This window comes from Prionailurus bengalensis, chromosome D1, assembly GCF_016509475.1.
Source record: "Prionailurus bengalensis isolate Pbe53 chromosome D1, Fcat_Pben_1.1_paternal_pri, whole genome shotgun sequence".
In the NCBI taxonomy this organism is placed as follows: domain Eukaryota; kingdom Metazoa; phylum Chordata; class Mammalia; order Carnivora; family Felidae; genus Prionailurus; species Prionailurus bengalensis.
Window position 1 is genome coordinate 40625609 of NC_057346.1, and position 25947 is coordinate 40651555.

The 25947-nt window shown below is 41.1% G+C and overlaps 1 protein-coding gene across 3 annotated transcripts in view; it reads right to left on the reverse strand.

Moving 5' to 3' along the window:
* FAT3 (FAT atypical cadherin 3) overlaps window positions 1-25947 on the reverse strand; it is a 669639-nt gene that overhangs the window by 103231 nt on the left and 540461 nt on the right. For 2 of the 3 annotated variants that reach the window (XM_043579958.1, XM_043579957.1), the window contains exons 6-8: window positions 24847-25057; window positions 15828-15967; window positions 1706-1981 (exon numbers count right to left, since the gene is read on the reverse strand). In XM_043579958.1, coding sequence (XP_043435893.1) covers window positions 1706-1981; window positions 15828-15967; window positions 24847-25057 — 627 coding nt within the window. Of the gene's footprint in view, window positions 1-1705; window positions 1982-15827; window positions 15968-24292; window positions 24362-24846; window positions 25058-25947 lie in introns of all 3 variants that reach the window. The other variant, XM_043579960.1, reaches the window with a different exon arrangement.

Below are 25947 nucleotides of genomic sequence, written 5' to 3' on the forward strand. Positions count from 1 at the left end.
TCTTCCTAAAATGTGAGACCCCCCCCCTTGTGACTTCACCAAGGAAACTTGCCTGACCGCTTGAAAGTTTCCCCTGCTTTGCATATGCCAGGAGCTTGCAAATAATCAATTCTTTAGCCCTAACCACATGATTTTGCTATAATTTGCTGTAGCACTAATCAAATGTGTGCCTTCCATTTGTTCAATTATAGACTCCATAACTTCAGAGGGATGTGAAGAAATTAGAAAATAGACCGAGGAGAGCCATCAAAGGGAAAGGGCTTTTCAGAAATAGTACCTAGAAGGAACGAGCAAAATGACTTAAAATGGCTTTGCTGGGAGAAAGGCAGCACAAAGGACATGTTTGCTCTAAATAATCAATTACAGAAATGATAAATGATACAGGGTGACCAAACTGAATTTTGAGTTTGTTAAGGAAAGAATGAACAGAAATGACTTGACTAGTGAGAATGGAGTTAGTCGTTGGCGTGAGGTTTCTGCCCCTGAGTAAAACACATGCAGAAGCACCCCAGTGAATGTGCTCAATTTTCCTGCCTGTAGACCGGCCCCCTACACCCAAGGACAGAGCTGAGCTCTGTATATGAAGATTATTGGAATCTAGGTCTGTTCCAGTGGAACATCCAGTGGAATGTCTCTCTTGTATCCTCAGTGCCTAGAGCAGGGCTTGGTACACAGTAGGTGCTGGAGAAATATCTGTTGAATGAATGAGGGTGGATCTGATGGTCTCTATGAGTCCCTCTTCTTCTGCCCCTGGTGTCACAGCTGGAAACCACAGCCAAGGGCATGGCATTCCAGCTTCCTCTTGCCCAAGAGGGTTTCCAGACTTGGGAAGGAAGAGTAGCACTCAGTGGAACATCACCTTCAGCTGCTAGGACACTGGTAGCGTCTTAGGGTGTTTGAAAGCCAGTCAGTACACAAAATTTAGTCTGTGTCTTCCTACTGGTCTTAAGGAACTCAGGGGGTCTGTTAGGCAGTAGCTGTGCAATGCAATGGCCCACAGGGCACTTGGGTGGTCAGAGGGACAGATTTTAGGCCATAAGCTAATCAAGGACGTTTCTCTTCATCTCTACTTCCCACTTACGTGAACTGGAGCAACTCCACTTTAAAATTAAAGCAACTTCCATCCACATAATTCGGAGGCCCCATGAACCCCACCTCAGACCTAACTAACACTCTCTGCAGGCTTCAGAGTGTTTTGAGATCTCTCTTGGGTGCCAGTATTCACTGGTCCAATGCCTGTGCAGTAGGTAATGACTCAGTTCCCTACATGCCTCCCAGGACTGAGCACTGCATAGGGTGAGTAAATGATCACTCTTGTGATTAACTTCTCAAGGAACTTCTGTTAAACTTTTCCACAAAAATCTTCTGGATGCGAACCAACATCATAGCCTGGGAGATTTACAGAAACACGGCCTGTTCCTTCCTTCCCAAGTCAGCCTGTCAGCAGCATTTCCTGGGAAGCCACTGTCTGAAGAACTCATCTAATATTTCAGTTTGGCAAAAGTATCGAGTCACTCTGTAACAATAGCCAATTCCTCACTGAAAAAAAAAAAAAAAAGCAAAAAAGGAACACAGCCCTGCTGTGAAAAGACCAAATGTACTACTACTTACAAAACGTAAGGGCCCTGTACTCCTGAAGACCAAGGAATGTGTCTTGAATGGTCAACGACTCTGTTAGGAGAGCAAATCAGCAGTTTGGTCCTACCATTATGTTGAGGATGTGCTTGTCCTGGGCCTCATGGTCCAGCCTCTCGGCCGTGTAGAGCACACCGGTGCTGGGGTCAATCCGGAATTTTCTCATACTGACAGAGTCGATGCTGCTGTGGACAGTGTAGCTCAGCTTGTGTTTCTCGTCTCTATCGGTGGCTTCAATCTGCAGTATCTCTGTATCTGGAAGCACGTCCTCGGAAATTGTCACATCGTAATTCGGCTGAGAGAATTCTGGGCCATTATCATTATTATCCAGCACTTTGATAAATACCTATAGTTAAAAGAAGACAGGAGTGATGACTAATGCCAATTCACTCATTGCTAATAAAGAGGCCCCCTCCCACCCCCCTCCCTCCGTGTCCTTGGAGCCCAGCTTCTAGCAGCTCTCTCAATATGTAGGAAGATCTCATATGAAAACACTCTGTAATTAGAGGTTGACAATAAACCAGTGGTTCACATTAGCAGGAACATAAACTATGAGCTAATCAATATTCTCACTATTAATTGAACAGCTGAGACAGCCCCCTGGGGGTGATAATTCCACAGGCCTATTTGAGGCACAATGTAAGAGATCACAAGGTGACCTTAGTTTGTTAAGTTCCTGTTGTCTTAAGTTCTGTTATGAGCTCCTCCGGGTGGAGGTGCAGTGGAAGCAGTGACAGGATGGGAAGAGTAACAAAGAGGCAGAAGAAGGGGAGGTATGGACACAGATGCGGCATCCTCAGAGCAGTCAGAACTCCTCAGCTGCAGGGGCCCCACACAGTGGCTCTCCTTCAGATGGGAGGGGTCTCGCGAAGAACACGGCACGGATGGCAGCTGAAACAGGAAGTCCCCGGGTTGTTTTCTTTTGTCAGGCATTTCATTATAAAACATTTCAGGCAGACATAAGTAAGAAACAGCAATAAAAGAGCTAGGTCATAGATTAATGAACCTTCACATATTTATAGCTTGGCTTTGACCGTGATCAATTTATGGCTCATCTTGTTTCCTATATATAGTGGTTCACCTCCATCTGCTCCCCATATCAGTGGGAAGCAAATCCCATAATTTCAGGATGTAACTCCAAAAGACAGGGATCCTTAAAATAAACACACACACTACCATCACTGCCCTTAAACAGAGAAAACAAGGATTCCTTAATATTAAATATTCAGGGTGTTTATGCTTCTATAATTTTTTACTGTGTCATGTATGTTTACAAATGTATTTTAAAACATCAGACTATTCAAATATGGTCCAAACAGTGCCGTTGGTTGGTATGCCCTTTAATTATCTTTTTTCTTTAAGTTTATTTATTTATTTATTTAGAGAGAGCGCATACACGGGGGGAGGGGCAGAGAGAGGGAGACAGAGAATCCCAAGTAGGCTGCGCACTGTCAGCGTAGAGCCCTATGCGGGGCTTGATCCCACGAACCATGAGATCATGACCTGAGCTGAGATCAAGAATTGATCCACTTAACTGCAGGTGCCCTTAATTATCTTTTAATGTAAAGATTCTCCTTCTGTCTCCTTTTATTTCCTTGCAATTTTTATATTATATTGTTTTATATTATGTCATTGCTCGTGGTGGTAAATAAACTCCACCATTTTCTCTTTAATTCCCACAGGTTGAATTTTGCTCATTGCTTCCCCTTGGTTTTGTTCTCCATGTGCCTCTGTTCCCTGTATTTCTTATAAACTGATAGTTTGATCTAGGAGATTTGGTAAGATTCATGCTCAATTTCCTTTTCCTTCTTTTTTTTTTTTTTTACATCTGGATATAATTGTAGTTCTGTCTGCAATACCTAGTTCTCACTCTTTTTTTTTTTTTTAATTTTTTTTTTCAACATTTATTTATTTTTGGGACAGAGAGAGACAGAGCATGAACAGGGGAGGGGCAGAGAGAGAGGGAAACACAGAATCGGAAACAGGCTCCAGGCTCTGAACCATCAGCCCAGAGCCCGACGCGGGGCTCGAACTCACGGACCGCGAGATCGTGACCTGGCTGAAGTCGGACGCTTAACCGACTGCGCCACCCAGGCGCCCCACCTAGTTCTCACTCTTGTTAAGTGGTATTGGCAACCCCTGATGATCATTACATAGATGACATTTATTCATTAAAAATACAAAATGGTAAGGTTTTAATTCTATGGTTTAATCCTCATTTATTAGCTAGAATAGTTCTAAAAAGAAACTTCTCTCTGAATACTTCGTTACTCTGAAGGACAATTCAGATAGTGAAGTCATAATGAATACTTAATTCTTTCCCTTTATTTATCATCTCAAAATGATAGTTTGTTCTTCAGCTCTTCCCAAAGTGACCAACGAAGCATTTTTTCTCAAGTGTCAGTACGAGCTCATGAATTTAATCACAGCTGATGTTTCTGTCCATTGCAGTTATTATACTTATTGATGCACAAATGGCCCTTCCTTGGCCAATGGGAGCCTCTTCAAGGTGGCTCATGAGACCTTTTGACACAATCCTAGTAGTCTTTGATAGCTTCTTTGCTTTCTAATAATTGCTACTGGTGATTTTTTTCCAGGGTCACCTTGTACATTTTCTGACCCAGTCTTGTAATATCTATTTCTCCAAAAAACAATGATATCTTTTTAGTTAGAAGTGGTGCTAGGAATGATCATTGCTGTTGGATTTACTATTGTGTTTAGTTTGCTTCAATGGACAGAGTCACCGAGAGTTTTTTGCTGTTGATAATTATTTCATGAGTTCATACTGACACATCCAATTCAAAATTAGGGCATCAAGGTTTTTTACTTAATCTCATTCTTTTTATATCTGTATCCCAGGCTAAGACCCTATGTTGAAATTTCTCATGCTCAAAGACATCATCACAATTACTCAGTTTTATATGAAATACATGCACACAAGTCTCAGAATAACAATAACAACTTTGGTGCTGTAATTCTATTACAACTATGATCATTCAAAAACAACTTAATATTATTTTTAGTTCCTTTGATTTTGAGATTTATCCCACTAGGATAAATTAGGATATACAGTCAAATTAGTATGTTCAAAGCACAGAAGAGCTCTTCTCTGTGTAGATATGCCAGCAACACATTTAAGTTTACTGGCTTTCATTTACTTTAAAATTTTAAACTTGTCTTAACATTTAATTTTGTTTTTATATTACATGTAAAAGTACCACTGTCAAATTTACAAAAAAGGTATAGTCAAAGTAGTTTAGCTTCTCTTTCCCCTTCACCCTATTCCCTTCTTCTCCTACAGGTAATGCTTTTTAAAGATTAATGTTACATTTTATCCATCTCTTTTGTTACATAAACATTATTGTATACAGCCCCCCCTCCCCCACCTCATGCTCTTTAACTTAACATCATATCAATGATTCTCAACTGGGGATAACTTTGTCCCCTAAGGGGATATTTGGCAATATCTGGAGGTATTTTTCATTGTTACAACTGGGTGTTGGGGTGTTCCTGGAATCTAGTGGGTAGGGGGGCAGGGATGATGCTAAACACCCTACAATGCACAGGACTGTCCCCTGCAACAAAGAACTATCTGAACCAAAATGTCAACAGTGTTGCTGTTGAGAAACTCTGAATCATCACATTCCAAAGACAATCCACAGCAATATAGAGATACTCTTCCAATGGGTAGATGGATCACAGTTAATTCAACCATTCCTCTATCGATGTTCATGTCAGGTGTTTCCAATTTTCACCCTTAGAAAAAAGAGCCTTGTGTCCAGGTCTTTTTATTTTTTTGCTACCATATATATTTGAGTCCCTAGAATTCTGAGTGCTGGATCAAAGGTAAGTGCTTATATAGTTTTGTTCGTTATTTCCTTATTCCTCTTCCCAAAAGTTTTATTAATTTGCATTCCCATAGCAATATATACGAATGAATGTCTTCCACAGCTTTGCCAACAAAGTATGTACTCTAACTTTTGAATCTTTTGCCAATCTGATAGATAAGAAATAGCATTTCAGTGTACTTTTAATTTGCCTTTCACTTATTATGAGCGAGGATGGGCATCTTTTCATATGCTTAAGAGTCATTTGCGTTTCTTTTAATGTGAAAATTATTTATATCAGCTCATTCCTTATGAGTTAGATGGCCTTTTCCTTCTTTATTTTTGGTAGCATGGTGATATAAATTGCAAATATGATTTCAATTTTGTTATTTAACTTTATTTTGCTATGGTGATTTTTTCCATGCAAAAGCATTTATTTTTATTTTTATGAAATTGAAAACATCAGTCTTTTCCCTTATTGTTACCGGATGCTAAGTCATAGTTTAGAATACTTATATTTTTCAGGTTATAGGTGAATACACTCATTTTTTAAAAATAGCATTTACAAGTACCCTTTTCTTACATTTACATCTCTACTCCATTTGGAATTTTTCCTATATTATGTGAGAAATGGATTGAATTTCATTTTTTTCTACAGGGCTCTCCATTTACTTCAATGCTTTTTACAAGACTAAAATTCCACTGATTTGAGAAGCCACCTTTATTGTATGCTAAGTTTACACACGCACATGATATATTTCTGAATTTTCTATTTTGTTCAATTGGTTTCTTTGTCTTTTCATATGTCAATATAAAAATGTTTTAATTAAAAAGGCTTTATAGTGTGTTTTAATTGCAAAAATTAGCCCCTTTGTTCTTTTCAAGGAGTTTCCAGGCCAGGCTTGTTTGTTGTTCTTCAAAATGAACTTTATAATCAGCTTGTATAACAACTGACAAAAAATTGATAGCCTTTTAGATTGGATTACGGTGAGAGTATAGTTTAACTACATGAGAACTAATTCCTTTCTGATGGAGTCGTCCTATCCAAGGACATAGTTTCTTTTTCCATTTGTTCAGACCTACCATTTTATTTTTCAGGGAGTTTTAGCTTTCCTCAAATAGATTTTAAACACTTTTTGGGGCGCCTGGGTGGCTCAGTGGGTTAAGCATCTGACTTGGACTCAGGTCATGATCTCACAGTCTGTGAGTGTGAGCTCTGCGTTGGGCTCTGTGCTGACAACATAGAGCCCGGAACCTGCTTCAGATTCGGTGTCTTCCTCTCTCTCTGCCCCTCCCCCACTCACACTCTGTCTCTCTCTCTCTGGCAAAAATGAATAAAACATTAAACAAAACACACTTTTTAAAGTTTATGCATGTGCTATATCCTAAGTGGGGTCTTCGTTTCCATCTTATCTTTTCCCTTTTATTTTTTTTGCTATTTACGCTATTGACTTGTATGCTGAATTTATAATCTGTTATTTTACTAAAGTTTCCTATCATTTGCAGGTTTTCTAAGTACTCCTTTGAACTTTACAGATGCATAATTATACTACATGCAAATGGAGAGATAGTTTTACTTTTTTCTTTTTCTGTTTAAATACACTTTCATATATACTGTTGATTCATTAACATTAACTCATAGCCAACAGCACTATAACTCAGGCCTGAATGAATCTCATGGAACACACATATTTTGTCTATAAGGCACATCAGCATGTCCTTCTTGCACTTGGGAACACTGAATTGCATTTCAGTCCTACACTTAGGGATCTTTTAAACAGTGAGATTGCTGACAAAGAACACAAGAATGCAAAAAATGTGGCACTAAATAGATTGCAAAAAGGACACTTGTATAGAATACAAGAGCTAAAACAGGAAGGCAGAGCATCACTCTGTTCAACCATAGCAGGGAAAATATTTTGCTGCTCTGTGCATGTCCAGGAACAACCACAAAGGTGCTGAGAATATTGACTTGGGGATTATAGATAAATATCAGAGATCATCAGGGTATACCCAGCATTTAGCTCAGGGCTGGACACAATGAATTGCAGGTACTCAATAAATGTCATAGTTAAATATTTAGTATCTTCGTACACAGAGTTTAGACATATGTGATACCACAGATTTTAGTCTCTTCGGCCATGATCCAGGTAAAACGATGATTATAAAGATGATGATCATAATGTTAAGAGCATAATTTAACAATAACAACGACAACAGTAAAACCACTGGACATAGCAGTAATGTTAATAGTAGCAATAACTAGATCAATGACCATATATTTCCTTATATTTTTCTAGTACTTTAAAAAAGCTTCTTTATCTTTGTTGGGTTTTCTTGAATTTGCGGACCGTCTTAATTATCAAAAGCACCCGAACGCATATATCCAAAATATGCAAATGCCAAGGAGTCCATGTTGAAGCATTACATTTGTTCTACCGTTTCCTTTTTATAACACAACTTGCTTTATCTTACCTATTTGCGTTGGTTAATACTTTCAGCACAAGTTAAATACTATTGGAGCCGGTGACATTCCCGTCTTATTCCTGACTAATGGGAAAGCTTTTACATATGCAGGCATTTGGCTGCATTCTAGAAAATTATTTACTTTTAAAAATGTGGTCAGACCACGGCTATTCTTATAAGCAGCTGCATTGTCACTCACGTTGACGCACATGTGCTTTTTCTTTTCTGAGGAAGAGAAAAGGGCAGTGCTACGGCCTCTGTGCCCAGAAGACTTGCCCAGTGAGTGAGCCTGACATGGGAACAAGATTTGCTTGCAGTTTATGGTTAAAAAAAAGGGCTAAGAAGTGTGCCTGTGAGTTTTAGGTATTATCTCCACTGTATTTGGAAGGTCATACTAGATTCTTTGAATGCCAATTCTTTCCTTTAAAAAGTTCAAGTTAACTTAGTCAAGATGCTAAAATATTTGTGTGCACAGAAGCAGTTATATTAACGGGATAAAAAAGCCTTTCCAGCCAGCAAGGCTGCCCTGACCTTCATGAAGTTTCAAAGTTGATGTGCTCCTGAAAAGCTTGCCTCTTTCTGCTTGCTTTGTCTTGTGCCTAATCTACAGTCAGAACAAGTGTTTCTCTGTAAAAGACTTCCTTCTCCTCGTTTGCTTTTTATTTCCCACAGTTGGGGCCATTTGTGAGCTCCTGAACTAACAAACAAAGCAAAGTAACTCTCAAAGATGTTGTGCTCAAAATGGTAATTGAAAGGCCTAAAGAAGTATAATGGAATCAAAGCAGGAGGAAACCTGAATGTAGGAAGTCTCTTCAGCGCTGGATCCAATGGTGCCTACCACAAACACTTCGGGTTTTGCAAGCTCATCTAAGCTAAGTCTGGGTACGTGCCAAGCCTGGCTTTACAAAGGCTCATGGCATGAAGTGTCCTTGGGGTGAGTTACAGGGGAAGGCCTCGGTCTTTCATTAGAATCAATTAAGTCCCAAAGTACTGACACTCTGTTCCGCCTCTGTTGGCATTTTGAAACCATATTTAAAATATTCTATGGTTGTGATTTCAAGGTGCTCCTTGGATTCTCCCCAAGCTTACACGTTTTATTTTTGGATGTGTAAGTAAAAAAAAAAATCATGTCAGTTTATGTTAAACCTGTATCATATTTGTTTCTTAACCTTTATCGTCTCTAGCTTATCGATGGGAAAAATGTGAATCAGAGAAGTTAAGGGGTGTGCCCAAAGTGACAATGGCAAGGCCAAACTCAAACTAGGTCATATGGAGCCAAGTTCTACATTCATTCATTCCATTATGCCATCTCCATGTGCACTGAAATTATATACACATTAATTATAAATGCACCTAACATACGTGAACAAATGCGTGTGTACATAGCACGTACCTTGTTATACCGAAATCCTAACTGACACAATAGACAACAGACGTGACCGCTGTCATTTCAGGAACATTATTCTAAGCAGAAAGTTCCCTGCTGCCTTTAAAACTGGAATCCATTTTCAAAAATTGATTCACTCACAAATTGTTAGGCATGGATCTATTACAAACAATGAAGTTTTACCATTATTATTGTTTTTTTAATAGGAAATCCTACCTCAGAGTTGGTTTGCTGCTATATTTTATCTCTATATAATTGTATTAGTTCCAGCATTTTCCTAACCTAACTACAGAAGGAAGTTTGGGGTTACTTTCTTTTTCACCTGCTAAGAGGGAGAAGGTGCTGAGGAAGATAAAAACTCCTGACAAAGGAAGTGATCCTTGGGAGTTCCTTGAACTAGGGAATCATGGAACAGCTTTAGCAAAAGTGATTTCTTCTGGAACACCTGAGTGGCTCAGTCGGTTAAGTGTACGACTTCAGCTCAGGTCATGATCTCGTGGTTCGTAGGTTCGAACCCTGTGTTGGGCTTTGTGCTGACAGCTCAGAGTCTGGAGCCTGCTTCAGATTCTGTGTCTCCCTCTCTCTCTGCCCCTCCCCACCTTGCATTCTGTCACCTTCTCTCTCGAAAAATTTTAAGAGAAAAAAAAAACGTGATTTGTTCTTACCCTCACCTGCCTTTAAGCAGGTGCAAAGGTGGAAGGAAAGGAGAAGACACAGTCTAAATCTTAAAGATAAAGTCTGCTTTTTGAAGAAGAAGGCCAGTGAGGAATTTCCAGCACATGGCTTAAAGACAAAAGAAGAATGGACTCCTCAAGGCTGTGAAGGGCAAGGTTAACCTGAAGAATGCAGGTCCCAGACCTCTTAGCCCCAGTGAATACACTCTCTTTGGCAGAAAGCCTTTGTGGCTAATTAACTCAATTAACTGCCTTTGTGGGGCCTAAGGATTTTGGAGATTATCTGAAAGAGATTTTTAATCTCAGGTTTGGCTGTGGAGCATACGAATACAAGCTGATTTTCATATGTTTATAAATCAAAGTAGGACTTGAATAAGAAAAGCATATTAAAATCACAAAAGCACATATCATGAGTCTCTGAATCAAATCAATGTAATTTTTAGATTATTATTTGGGCATGAATATCTTTGCTGTCTTTCATGAATAACAATGAAAGCCACATACACAATATTTTATAGTTATCAGGTATAGTATTCCAATTTTAAGTTGAGGATGAGACTAATAATAAAACTTGCGTGAGCCCAGCACATCACAGATCTGAAAATATCTCAAAAGATCTTATTTTATTCTTATACCAACTCATGAAGTATGTAAGGTAGTATCCCCATTGTACAGAAAAAATTGAGTCTCACAGAGAGAACTACCTTCTATTTGGTAACATAGACAGGAATTGGTTAAGTGCTGACTTGAACTTGGGTCACCTGATTCAAGGTCAGTATTCCCTCCTTTATACCAAATGCTTCCTCTAGTGAATTGTATATTATGTATATATAGATGTGTAGGGTGGAGTTTCTAAGATATATCTGATCTTGAGAAGGAAAAAGTGGGTTTGGACCTCTTTACCTGTGTACACCCAAGGTGTCCACCTAAGCAATCTGTGTGAGTTTTTTACTAGAAAAATAAGTGTAATGGTAATATTTGATGTAACTACTCCCAGTAAGACAAGGAAATGAAACTTAAGAATGAAGCTTGTTAAGTCTTATTATGCAAATGGCAGGCATTATATATTACTACATATTTCTATCCATTGATCCTTTGGAAGAGTCATGCTCTAGACTTTCTTAAATTTGCTGTGAAGATGCAGTAGCTCATATGGGTTGGATAGAGGTATGGGGAAAGTTGTGAAAACCCATAATTTCTCCTCCTTGGTGATGTGCGCCCCTGTGGCCCATAAACTCAGCTGCTTGAGTGGAGGCTATAAGGAGGTTGGGGTATTTTGCTCCATGCCCAGGATGCATGGCTGGCTCTGAGACATTCTAATGGCCGCAGATGGCACTATGTTCCCCAGGCAGCCATCTTAAGAAGTGTCCTCCTCAGGGGCACCTGGGTGGCTCACTCAGTTAGCATCCACATCTTGATTTCTGCTCAGGTCGTGATCTCACGGTTCACGGGATCGAGCCCTGTGATGGGCTTGGCGCCGATGGTGCCGATAGCGTGGATCCTGCTTGGGATTCTCTCTCTCTCCTCTCTCTGCTTCTCCCCCACTTGTATACACACACTCTCTCTCTCTCAAAGGTAGATAAATAAACCTATTTAAAAAAAAGTATTCCCCTCATAATTAGCAGAGCCAGGTAAGTTTCTCTTCCTGCAAAAATTTAGCAAAGGTAGCAAAGACTTAGCCTTGCCTTTGAGAAGGTGGCACAGGGCAGTGGTTGAGAAAGCAGGCTCTGGAATACAACTACTTATGTCTGAACTCTGCCCTACTCGAGTTACAAAACCCTGCTTTGCCTTTCCCGCAAAATAGTTTCCTATTTCTATTTCCTATTTCTAACATAACAAATTACCACAAACTTGGCTTAAAACGACACGCATTTATTACCTCCTCGCTCTGTAAGTCAGTAGTTGGGAGTATAGCGAGGCTCACCTGTGTTTTCTACTTAGAGTCTCACAAAGCCAAAATCAAGGGGTCAGCAGGGCTGTGTTCCTTTCCAGAAACTCTGGGGGTGAATCCGCTCCAGGCTCATTTAGATTGTTAATGAAATTTAGTTCCCTGAGGTTCTAGGCCCGGGGTCCCCGTTTCCTTGTGGGCTGTCGGCTGGAGCACCTCTTAGCACCTCAAGGCTGTCTGCGTTCCTTGTCACACCGCCCCCTCCGTACCTGAACTAGTGACGATGTTTCCAATCATCTCACATTTGGAATCTCTGACATCCCCTCTGGCCGCCTCTCTTCCCATTCCAGCTGGAGAAAGTCACCTGCTTATGGGCTCATTTAGGACATCTGAATCTTTGCAACATGAAATCCACAGGACCGTTTTATATATTTTATATTCTGTACTCACGCTAGGGGATCTCAGTGAGGAAAAGGATGTTTATTTGCCACCAGATATTGTAGCTCTGAGGCACAAGAATCCTACAAGTTGGGACAACAGAACAAAACTGAAGATGAAGGAAGAGTTTTCATGTAGACACGGAGATCCCCGAGGCTCTGATTTGTGTGACATTTGTGAAGTGAAATTCAACATGTTGTTTCTGGCTGATTTGAAGCCCTTGTCATGGATGTTTTATGATTCCAAAGGAACAAAGTAGAGGAAAGTTCCCAAAGGGAAACTGGACAGGTGTTTTGGGGCTACAAAACATTTACTTAGTTATATGGTGAAGGGTATCTGTTTGATGGTGGAATCATTAAGTTGCCTAGGGTCATGGGTTGGAACACGCTTTGGTGGTTTCTAAAAGAGGTCTAGAATGCCTTTTCTTTACCAAAATAATCTTTTCGTAAACATGTCCTTGATACAGAGGGCTTGGATTAGTTGAGAGAACCTCTTTTCTCTCTATTGTCGGAGGGGCTGTGGCAAAGAGAAGCAGAGGCCTGGATTGACAGGGGCTCTGGGTGGGTGGGGGTGGGGGATGGTACTTAGGCCTGAATGCGGCCTTATGGACAGAGTAATGGTTTTCTGGTGGTAATACTGATCGTGCACAAGTTTATACCTTGGAAACGGTTAGTTCTCACTTACTGAGAAGGTCATGGCCCTGGAGACACAGAGTGGCTTCGAAGCTTTTGAAAGAAAATCTCCTGATACCCTTCGTCAACCTACTTAGTTTGGCCTTGCCAAGGGAAACATCTAAGTTCACCTGGATTCTCCACCTCTTCCCAACTGCTCTGGAGAGAGGTCTAATTCCACATTAGGCTGATAGAAAATCAACCAAAGCAGAACTTGAACAATGTGTACATTCAGAATCTTATAATGTACGCTTTCAAGTTAGTTTTTAAAAAGGGTGTGCACATCAGTCATCTGGTTTTAAAACTGAGTCACCGTGACCTCAGGCATCTAGCACACCTCCTAGCACATGGTGTGAACCCAAGAAATATTTGCGGAATACATACTGTTAAATGATTTCTCGCCTGGTCCTAAAAAAACTCTACAAGAAAAGCCTCACTGATAATTTTTTTGTTTTTCTGGTTACCATGAATAAGTTCTGTGCTTTGAAGATCCAGCATACCTGCCATGTAGGCCCCGCTGAATATGTTACCACCTGCTATCCATTCACTCATTTTAAACATACTTAATGTGTATCTGTAACATTCTAGGCACACTGAATTGCCATTTAATCCAATTGTTATAAAACCCTGGAAAAAAGTATGGAAATGAATATGGTTCCATGCTTTCTTTGTATTTTACTCAACTTGGTCTTGTATTTTTAAGTGATGCCAAGAAGTTGAGGTTGGCTTTGCTAAGGAATGGCTAATTTAAAAAGTGAATTAGCAATAAAGACTTAGAAATATTGCAAGTGGGTTGTTTTGTATCAGTCTTTGGGGCTTGATTTTAGATTGTGTGATTCCCATAGGATCTCAACCATGGTGTCCTTTCCAGGAATCTGTATTTTAGTCTTGAAAATACTCTGGGAGCACCTGGGTGGCTCAGTAGGTTGATCATCTGACTTTGGCTCAGGTCATGATCTCATGGTTCATGGGCTCGAGCCCTGTGTTGGACTCTGTGCTGACAGCTCAGAGCCTGGAACCTGCTTCAGATTCTGTGTCTCCCTCTCTCTCTGCCCTTCCCCCACTCACACTCTGTGTCTGTCTTCCCCCTCCTCCCCCCAAAATTTTAAAAATAAAAAAAAAAAGAAAATACTCTGAAGCAGTACAGATTTAAGTAGGTGGCCATAAAATTTATCGTCCCAACAGAGGCAATTTAAGAGTGAATGGGAGTTACACCAGTGTAACAGGTGTAAATGGGTCTCTCTCAGGCAATTAGGATATTATGGTCATCCTAGGGAAAGACACAGGTTGAAGGATTAGGAGTCAGCACACATGGCTGCCCTGTCATGTGCATGTCATGTCCCCTTTGTGGGTTTCAGTTTATTTGAGTGAAAAGGAAAAGGTAAAGTAAAAAAGTAAAAAGTAAAGATGAACTCTCATGTTTCTTTAAAATTCCACCATTTTATGATTATGAACAGCGTCAAAGGAGAAAGTCTCATAGTATTTTTGAAACCAATTCAAACAAAGAGGCAGTGCATGAAATAATCCTCCTTTCTCCTTTTTAAAACTACATAGTTACAAGAACTTAAACCATGTTTTTTTTAATTTATTTTGAGAGAGAGAGAGAGAAAGTGTGCAAGAGAGTAGGGGAGGGGCAGAGGGAGAGAGAGAGAGAGAGAGAGAGAGAGAGAATCCCAAGCAGGCTGTCAGTGCAGAGCCCGATGGGGGGCTTCAACCCATGAACCATGTGATCATAACCTAGGCTGAAATCAAGAGCTGTCCATTTAACCAGCTGAGCCACCCAGGCACCCCAAGCTTACAACAAGTTTTAAACCAATCAACATTTGCTTACTTTAGGGTTGGCAAAAATTTCATCTTCACTTCCTGAACCTTTGTGTTGGGGAGTCTCAGGGCACATTTGGGCTGAGCAGGAAAAAGGACCTTGATTAACTAGTGATGGCCTCTGGGGTCATGAGAACAGGAGACAGAAGTAAGGAGAATGGAAAGATTTTAGGATATGAGTGTGGGCCAGTCCTCTGCCATAACTGGCCTAAGGTCTCTGATGCTAAAACAGAAAACAAAAAAATCCTCTCATATTTAGGGTAAATCTGCCCCATATTGATATCTAACATCGTGTTAGTCTTACCCACATATGTTCTCCTCCTCCTTGCTCTCAAGGCCCTTTCATAAACACTCACATACCAGAGTTCAAGCAATGGTCCTCATCCCCAGCTGCTAACAAGCAGGATCATGCAGGATCTCTGAGGGTGCGGCCCAGGCTTCTGTGGTTTCAACACCCTGGGCCCCCACAACCAGCACACCTTACTGTGAGGCCAGGATAAGGGACCAATGGCATAGAGGCTAGAACAAGAGATGGGAGGCAGGGAATCTAACTCTCAGTCCTTGTTCTCAAGTAAGGCTGTGGATATATCACTCATCTTAGTTTGTGAAGTGAATTTGGACTCTTAGGTGCCTCTAGCTCTAACTCTCTGAGACCGACACGTGAAAAGGTGAAGAATATAATGATGTGTTGCCTCAGACAATATACATGCCCTCTTTCTTGTAAATTCAAGGACAGCTGACTTTGTTGTCAAAGAGAGAAATCTACAGTAAATGATCAGGAAGCAAATACATATCCCTCTTCCATGCATGAATAGTCACAATCTCTTGAAGGAGATGGCTAAGTTATACGATACCATTGATACAATCTTTTTGCCAGGTTGTTCTCTCAGACGATTGTTTTAAATACGGTAGAAATCCGTGGACATAATTTACTACTTTCAACACATTGTCTAATCACTTGCACCAATGACTTTAGCAGATCGTTTGGCATTCTCACCATTTAGTAATTTGACATCTTACCTGAGTGACAGCAACATTTGTCCCATCGGTGACTTCCACACTCATATTATAGATGGACCTCTGCTCCGCATCCAAAGGTTTGGCAATGACAATGGTCCCAACACCCTTCTCTGCGTCAAAAGAGCTGTCAAAATTCCCCCCTGATGATTTCACAAAAACAACATGAAATTAGCATTTCTGAGAAGTTATTACGTCTATTGAAGCATATAGCTTTAAAGGGAACTCTTATATAGAAATATTTTTTGACAGGCATCCCTCTGGCTCAGTTTTGTACATCTTAAATGGGACCTCTATTTCCAACTTAATTTATATTACAAAACACAGCCTCTTCAATGCATAACAAATGTCACAAAAAAGAATGTATTGCAAAGAAAAACCTCAGCACTAATGTTACAGAAGTGAAGCATAAACTGAGTCAGTAAAATATTTAGAAAACTGCAGGCCTTCCAACCCCCTGTGGCTATGGCTTCTATGCTAAGGATTTGTAGACCTTTCTGCTTTTCTGCTTTTAGGATTGATGGTAAACTCTGGTTGGTAGAGTTCAGATCCCCTCCATTAGATGTCAGAAATAAAATTATAAACACTAGAAAATAATAAAAAGCCAAAAAATTGAGTTTCATATACAAATTCTATATCTGTAAGTTGGGATATTTATAGAAAAATTGTCTTTTGCCATCCTGACAGTGCAAATTATTTTTCTCCCCAAAAGGTAGAAAGTTTATGGGAGATTTACAAAATGAAATCTGGAAGGAAGTAGAAGAAAACATCAGCTTATGTGACATCAACTTATGAAAAAATCAGTGTGAAAGTTTAAAAAACTTTCCTTCCCTCTCTGTTGGACTAGGAATACCTGATAATGTGCTAAGACAACACAGGCCTTTTTAAAATTACTGTAGCTGTTTTCATCTCTGTGCACTAAAATGTGGTTTATGATTTTTCCCAAAATGAAAGTTGTTGTTGTTTTAAGGAGGAGAGAAGATAATGGTACAAACGCTGGATGGATTTTAATTAAATATCACTATATGTTCACAAGCTCCATTTATTTCAGTCTGAAATTCCATGATGTCAATTACTTTTGTTCTTGGACAGTAATTTTATTTAGCCATAGCACACGGGGCGATTCACTTACTGAATTTCATATTTTAGAAAAGAAATCTTGGGTTCTCTTCCATTCAACATACTTTACATTTCATTTTGCTGGTCAGTGAACAATACCGTATACAATATCTATGATATTACAATTACAAATGAGTGGATGAGTTAAAGGAAAGGAGAATTTTACCTGAATTAGTAGAATTTGATATACAGTGACACAGAATAAATCACATGGTTTACTAAAAAAAAACCCTGGTCATATATATTTCAATACTTATTGCTTGCAGCTGTCATATACACTTAGGATTACTTAATTGCTAGAGAGAACATAATTGCCCTTGACATTTAATTAAAGTTATGGAGATACAGGGGACCACAGAATTGCTTGGAGATGATATATTTTTCAAAAATTTCATCTAAAAAGAGACTCATCTTCCAATTAATATCTTTAATTGATTTACTGAGGAGCACTCCAAAAAAAAAAATCTTTTGAAGAACAGGAGAAGGAGAAAAAGGAGGAAATCTGGGCTGAACAGGGAAGTAAGCCTCAGGTCACCGTGTCTCTTTCAAAGGGAGTGCTTCCTGTTGATAACCACATGAAATAAAGCGTAAGGCTGATTCAGGGATTTGGAATAACCATCCTAATGAGCAAAGGAAAATAATTTGCTATCAACTGGTACATTCTGAGGAAAAAAAAAACAAAAACACTTTGCAATGGAAAATTTCAAAGAAACGACATAAAATATGTCAGACTTGTGTAGAAGGAAGCATAGAGTGCCACTTTTTGTGCTGTTTTGGGTGGGGAGTACTTCATATTTTAAATCAGACTTAAAATCATCTTCAGAATGTTTTCCTAACCGGGTTGTTGGCTTTCTTAAATATGAAGAACACATTTTTTTGTGTGTGGGGGGTGGGGGGGTAAGGATAGAGGATAAGGAAATTATTTTAGAAGGTGGAAATTTGTAGGTAGAGGCAAAGTAGAAATTATGCAAACTATAAAACTTTGGTGTGCTCCAGTTTAAAGATGAATGAAAATAAAATTTAGAGAACACCCAAGCAAAGATTTCCAGTTTCAGTTCCTGTTTAAATGGGGAAATCCTATGTGCTCTCCCTCATTGCCTGAGACTCACATTTTCCTCAGGGCCTCGTGATGAAAGACATAATCATTTCATGGGCTGAGTGGCATAAAATTTACATAAATTACATATGACATGTAGATTGTGTTTTCTTATTACTCATTTTTTATATCAAAAAGCATTTCTGGCTAGTTTTATGGTTGTAATTTTTTATAATTCTCACTCCTCTGCATGTGTGCATGTGCGCACGTGTGTGTGTGTGTGTGTGTGTGTGTGCGTGTCTCCCTCATCCACTACTACAGTTTCAAATGCTCTGGGCCAGAAAGCTCTAAAGGGGTAGGGAGGTAGACAAATGGAAAGCCTATCAAGGGGAACTTGAGAGAGAGAGAGTCTGTGAAGTGTTTCTCAGTCCATCAATATGGCGAGCAGCCTCTGGTAGTCACTTCCAGGGCATGTGCTCCCAGTTAAACCAAGATATCACGGGAAACAAGGTTCCCAAAATCTTGCCTGAGTTTTAAAATGAATTTCTGACAAGGGACACAGAATCTAGACCAGCAGTTCACCATCAACCCTCACGCAATTTAATAACCTACCACTTAGGCATCCCATTTCATAAACGACGCCATATCTCTCCCCCAGGGCTCATTTCTCAGGCTCCCTTTTAGCCTGAAAGGTGATTTCATTTCATAGGAAACCATGTCCAATTCATCTGGGGTGAAGAGTATCAAATGGTAGGAGTCCATTTTCACTAGCAGCATTCCGTTTAAACAAGATGTGCTTCCTCAGAGCCAGTAACACAACATGCAAAGCCAGAGTATGCTGGTGCAGCAGCGTTAGGCTAAACAAAAGGTGGGGGCAGGGGAGAACACCGCCGAGCTGGTCTGAGTTTCAACAAAGTGGGAAAGTAGAAAAGTCACAGCCTGAGCGTTGCTGCAGGGGTGTGCGGCAGAGATGGTTAAAAGCAAGGTTGTGAACAGCCCACATAACAGATAGTTCATGTCAGGGACATTCCTCTGTGACCATTTTTGGTAAAGACGGGTGTACCAGAGTAAACAGAGAGCAGAAGAGGAGGGTTGGATTTCTACTGGGTTCTAAAGTTAAATGTACCAAGTCATAATGTCCTAAAAAGCTTCAAAAATGGGACGAGAGTGAAAATACTTTAAGCCAGCAGCTACTGCTTGCATATTTTGGGCAGCAGGGCATTGGATCATGATTTGGTCAAGTCTTTCTTTAAAGAAGGGTCCAAAGTACCACCATCTCTCCATAATGAGATCCAAAGGTGGGTATCACACCACTGTCCTCTTTAGAGACGTTTCCAGGCTCCTCCCCTAGCACATGATTCCATTCCACTCTGTGTGTAATTATAAAAACACCAACCAAAATCTAGTAGTCACCAAGGGGGAAGTGTTATGTGAGAAGCTTCCAAAACACTGAGCTGCTGAATGTCAATGAATTAAGGGAGTCGTTCACAAGCTGTTCATTCAAGTTCAGCATGTACAGCAAACTTAAGGAAAAATGCTAAACACCGATTACGGTTTGATCATGAATAGTTTTCTGTCTTGGAATGAAGCAAGCACAGTATAGGGCCGAAAAGGATATTTACATGGAAGGCAGGAGATGCTGGGTGGAGGTCAGGAAACAGTGGTAGGAAGGAAAATGCCTTCTAGAATCTGGTTTAAAATTCATTTTCTTAAAATAATGAATATACAAAGTGTTGTTTAGGCTTTTTATTATTTCCCTGAAACCTCTTCAGATGTGCTTCATGGTCTATGTTGTTGTGACAGAGAAAAGAGAGGGTCATTTGGGAGCAAATTAGGGACAGAGTGCAGAATAGGAGAACTGAAGTATTTGATGTTAATTGAATGATTTTGAGCAAACGCTACTCGAATTGATAAACCGGTGTATTAGAAGTGGTAGACAGACATGGCTTCTCTCAGGAGGGATGGGTAAGAGTTTTGTGATAAAGAAATACGGCCACTTGATTAGGAAAGACCCAATCTATAGTCAGAGAACAGGCCTGCTGCTAAAGAGTTCACTTGCCCACTTGATCCAATCCTAAGGGATGGCTCCACTGGGGACAAGGTTCAAGAAGGACAGGTGTCAGCTTAGGAGACAGAAGCAGCCCAGAACCCAAAGAACCTATGACAGACTAAGAGCCAAGGTGATCTTTGTATACCTGCAACACAGATAAGTACTTCAGCTAGAGTTGGACCTATGTGCTAGCTTGCACTGTCAGAGAGTTGTTTTCAAATAAAATAAGCAAAGACATTTTAAACGTCTACTCTCGAGAAGAACGACCATTTTTCTAATCGAAGTATCAGGTGAAAAGCTAGCAAAATGGGTGGCAGTGTCCGCCATCAACTGTGGGTCGAGAGGCATTGTTTGAAGTATGTAATAGCGGTGGTCGTTCCATACAGACATTTGCCATCGGGATAAAGATGCGGGGAATGAACTGTGAACCAGATTGCGTGCACATTACAAAGAATGTAAATCAAGGAGCCGCTGGGTTGAATCATAGTCTCCTGAGAAGTGTGAAGATATGTGACAAAGCCACAGAGGATTATGGGTTATTTTTGTTCCCTTCGTTTTCTTTCCCTTTTAACACAGAGAATGAACATGCTGTGCATTGGGCTGTTTAAACACGGAACAGCTGAACTTTATTATGTTTCCTTTTAATTACAGCTTTCTTAACTGGGTTACAAGTGGAGCTTCTGTTTCTGGAAGCTGAGGAGGGTCTAGCTACATAATACTGTAAGCAATGGTCTCTTTGGAGGAACAGAAAAGTGACTGGCAGATCAGTGGTACGGGGGGCCAGACTTGGGAACAAAATCTTGCTTGCTACAGTTTTTGTGAATTCCTATTACAGTGGGAGGAAAAGGAAGGAAGTTAAACAACCCTCAGGTAGATCTGGAAATATGGAAATGAGGAGACAATACTCTCAGGGGAAAAAGCATGCAGAAACACTCTTTCTGCTTACTTAATGAGAATTCATTCGTTATAGCATTTGTAAGTTGTTAAGTGCTAGGTCAGGACGTCGCATGCTCTGTAACCTTGAGTGTCTGTATAGGTATCTAAATACACTAGGTCTATGATGAAACCAAATCTTGACTCCACTGGAAGAGTCACAGAGTATTTACCTGGGCAAGACCGATAAATACGCCCGACATCTCATCTCTCAGATCCATGCTGACAGTGTATGTCAACACTCAACCACAGTATACTGTCAAGTTTCTCAAGCATTGGGAAGCACGATTCCCTCTCTTTTCCCTTTGTGTTAGCTTGGCCAAGGAAGATGCTGAGGCAAGGAGAAAGGGAAGAGAGTGGAAAGTCTGGATGGCCCAGGATAAATAAGCAAGAAATCTCGAAAGTGAGAAGGAAACATCTGAATACGATAAAGAAAACAATAGGTTTTTAGAGAAGGGGAAAGACACTGTCAGCAGATTGAAAAAAAAAATGACTCTGTTAGATTAGAAAGGATTCTCAAAAGGGGGATTTGGTGGAAAGGGGACCATACTGATACTGAAAGCAACCCCAGCATCTGGAGGAAAGATTTAACTTTGGTGGTGACATAGAGTTGGTGTTTCAAGATGTTGTTGGCTGGATGTGGGGATGGAAATAAAACCACATTCTGTTTGGGCACTGGGCCCAGTAAGCTCAATCTGTAAGAGAAGCTCAGCTAGATGATACCAGATCTACAGTGAAATCTCTGTGGTGGAAGCATCTAGACTAGAGGGACAACCCTGTAGGTCTTCATGTAGAGAACTACTCCATGTACTGATACGGGGAGGATTCTTTAGGAAGAGTACGGCATTTAGAAGCACGAAGGTGGTGAAACATGGAAACTGCTGCTATGTTTTTGATAATGATTTCTGGATGTGGATTTGGAGCAGCCTGAAGAGATTCACTCCAGGGAGGGCTGTCATCTGTAAACTGCCCCTCTCTTCTTGGACTAGCTCTCATTTTGTCCAAGGGGCTATGGTTGCTATGGCTGGAAAGACACTGGAAGGTCACCCTGACTCTGGGGTCATCTCAAGAGGCATTAGTAGGGTTAATGCATTGGCTGGCTGGAGCATCTCCTCCATCACCATGGTTTATTCCACTCTCCCTGAAGCAATCAACAGAAGCACTGGCAGGAGGAAGGAATGAGGAGAAAAAGACGTTGACCTAAGGGTTAAGAATGAGATTGGATTGGGGTGCCTGGGTGGCTTAGTCGGTTAAGTGGCTGATTCTTGATTTAGACTCAGGTCGTGATCTCTTGATTTGTGAGTTTGAGCCCCCTCATCAGGCTGTGCGCTGACAGCACAGAGCCTGCTTGGGATTCTCTCTCTCCCACTCTCTCTGCACCCTTTTCCCAGCTCATGCACACACACACACACACACACTCTCTCTCTCTCTCTCTCTCAAAATAAATAAACATTAAAAAGAGAATGATCATTGATCAACAGAAATGAAAATGCACAATAGCACTAACAATGCGAACATGAAAACGTGGAGGTAATGTTACATGCAGCATTACTAGGCATGCTTACCTCCACCCAATCACACACACACACACACACAGAAATGCTAAGGAATTGTAAACTGACTTGGATATCTGGGGTCAGAGCGTCAGAGAAAGGTATGCTTTGTAGGATTTGTGCTGTGTACATATAAGGGGTTCCTGGGTGGGCGGAGATGGTAGCAGGTTGTGTGGTGGGGCACGAGGTTGCAGACATGGATCACATGAGGGAGAGAAGCAGTGCTGTGGGGTGCAGAGGTGCTTGTGAACTGGTGCTTCAGGGGAGGAAGGAGGTACGCTGGTGGCTGATGAGAGACAGCAACCCCTCCCACAGCTTAGGACAGCACACCAGGAGCCCTGTTGCCTGTTGAGGGTTGACTGCACTCTTCTCTGGGATATTTAAAAGAAATCAATCATTATTGCACATGCCCCTGGAGGCCTGGTATCAGGGGGCACATGTGCAAACCAAGATGCATTTTCTACAACTCTGACTGGGGGCGGCAGTGAAGGAACCACGAAGGATGACAGCGCAGACAACCAGGCAAGGCACGTGTGCCACCAAGAAAGAAGAAGCTGCATGAGATAATAACTTTGTGGGCTGAAAACTAGTGAGAAGATACAGAATCTAAGACATCTTTCCTGGATCAGAAGAGGTTCCACTTCTAATGCATTAAGTGGAGACGAAGAAGGAGTTGAAAGTTCAGAATGAGGATGGTCATGTACAGGGATGGCGTGACTAATGCCAACTAAGGAAAGCAAAGACATTCTACCAGCATTCCGTAAGATGAAATATGTAGAAAACACGCCCGTTTTGGGGGAGTTCACAGGACCTTCTACTGAGGTTTGGTTGGAGGCCACGGGGCATTCTTTTTCCTGTGCCTCATGAAAACAGATGTGGAATGTTCTAAATGCTTTCTCCAGATCCAGCCATTCCTGGGAAGAGAGGTAGGTTCCTGCCCATCCGATCCAGGCAATGACAAATGGAGGGAAATGATTCCCACAGACCAGGTTTCTGGATTCCCGGCCTCCCACAAAGAACCGTGGGAAGTCAGACCCAGCTCAACCCGGTGTCAGATCCAGGGCTGGCACACTCTCCCCGTTCTGTCCTCCAGGCTGGGGGCTGTTTTGTTTCGCCGTCCTCAGCACTGGTTTCCCCTGCACCACCTCTCCCTGCCTATGTGTGGAGGGCAGGGCTGCTGTTCTGCCCTCTCCTTTTGCAGCCTGCTTGCTCATTTTCTTTCAAAGAATTTAAAGGTTGGCTCCCAAGGTCTGTCCTACATGCTTCCGTCTGCTTTCTCTATTCTGTTCTCGTAGGAAGCTCTCACTGGCTATATATCTGGGTTCCGTTTCCTGTCTTTACTTTTGTGGATGGCAGCCAGGGACCCCTCTTGGTGGAGCTTTTTGGTCTACGAATGGCACTACCGCGGCAAAACAGAGGTGTTGGGATAAATTTTAATTTATTTTTCAATCGGAAAAGGCCCAAAAACCCAACCTACAAAATGATAAAAACAAAACAACAAAAAGCCCATATACCTCAAAAGCAAAGAGAAAAAAATCTTTTTAAAGAAATCGAAACCACCCCTCCCCCCAAATTCAAACCCCATCAAACCTCAAACAAAGGAGTCAGTGGATACGAGTAATGCAATAGTTGTTAGAGGCATGTATGAAATCTGTGGGCTGCACTTCAGCCTGTCACAGGCAGTTATGAAAGATGTAATTTAATTTGCTTAAAAAAAAAACCGTAAAAGGCAGATTGGATAGCTGTATTTTAGCAAATGTGTTTGCACTAAGGGTACCTTCTGTTGAACAGTTCTGCCCACAAGCTGTCTGTAGAATATAGAACATCTCTCGAGCATGCTTGCCACCTTGAAGCAGGGCAGTCGGGAGCAGAAAAAAAAAAAGAACAGAATGCAGAAAAAAGGTGAAGAAAAAGAGAGAAATGAAGGACAGCAAAGTCTAGTACCATCAATACATTTAGAAATGAGATTAGCCAAGTGTGACAATAGAATTTAAATGACACACAGAAAGACATTAAGATTGCAGTAAATAACATACTATGGAAAATCCAGCCAGAGAGCACTTTCTGTTCAGCTTAGCTACAGAGTTGGAACGAAAGCACAGGTCGATTATTCATTTTACTGGCTCTTTTGCATTCCAGCACTATATATCTTTTCGTCTTAGCACTAATTGTTAGTGGTTTTTTTTTTTTTTAATTTTTAAATTTTTTTGTATTTTTTTTTTTTGTTTGTTTCTGATTTTTTTTTTTTTTTTTTTTTTTTTTTTTTTTTTTGCGAGTTACTCCAGTCAATGATTACGTTGGCCAGTACTGCTCTGGGGGACTCAAACTTACCAACTATGTCAAACCACAGAGGGGTGTTAGCTGGCTGCACAGACACCACCCCCACAATCTCGGTGACTCTATCGCTTTCCATTACTGTGAAGTTATAAAACGGCTCATCAAAAGTCAGTGGTATAGGTGAAGGGGGTGGTTTCTTAATCCATTCAATGTGGAGGCGGGCCGTGGAGGATTTCTGTGGGCGCCCATTGTCCACTGCCTTTATCTACTCACACGGAGAGAACAGAGAAAGAGGTCTTAGAGCTCAGTCAGATCCCTGTGGAAATCTAGGTCTGTCACACATCTGTTGTTGGCCCAAGAATCCATCCTCATCCGTGTCAGCAAAGGGAAGGGAGAGTGGATCTGGGGAGAATGAGCTCAGGAATTGGGGGAGACAACTCAGTCACCTGGGGGTCCCACACCACATTCACCAGAAGGTGATCTGAACCACCGCCAACTTTACAGATGTGGACAACTTGAAAAGCAAAAGCAGCGCTTATCATTTTTAGTGTTTTACGGGCACAGATGATAGTTACATAGACAGGAATAGCTAATTTGTGAGTGTGTGTGTGTGTGTGTGTGTGTGTGTGTGTGTGTGTGTGGTTGTGTTGTGCAGCTCCTTCCTTCTGCTTTATTCTGGAGAAGCACTCTATTCACTCAGAATCCCAGGAGGGTGATGGGCTAGGTGTGAGAGAGGCAGCAGCCTTGCTCTAACTGCCTCAGAAGCCTTTGAGTTACACCAACTCCGAAGGGGTGAAGGACTCTCTTGGTGAAAGCATGGGCTCCCAGAGACAGCAGGATAGGGAGGAGGGGTACCAATGACTCTCCTCTGTGATCTTATTTAAGAACTGAAGAAAGCATGTCTCCTCAGCCAGCTGTGCAGGGTCAACTGCTATGGTGTCCTGGACTTCAATGAGGGTTCAAGTCCAACAAGCGAAAACCACTGATGGGAAATTTAAAAATGAGTTTTTAAATATCACATATGAAAAATAACATGTATAGGTGCATGGCCAATCATCACAGCCTTTAAAACAGCAATTACTCACAGCACCCAAATGCTATATGTTCATGGATGATCACTTTGCCCCAGAAAATTCCTGTGAGATTGAAGACCCC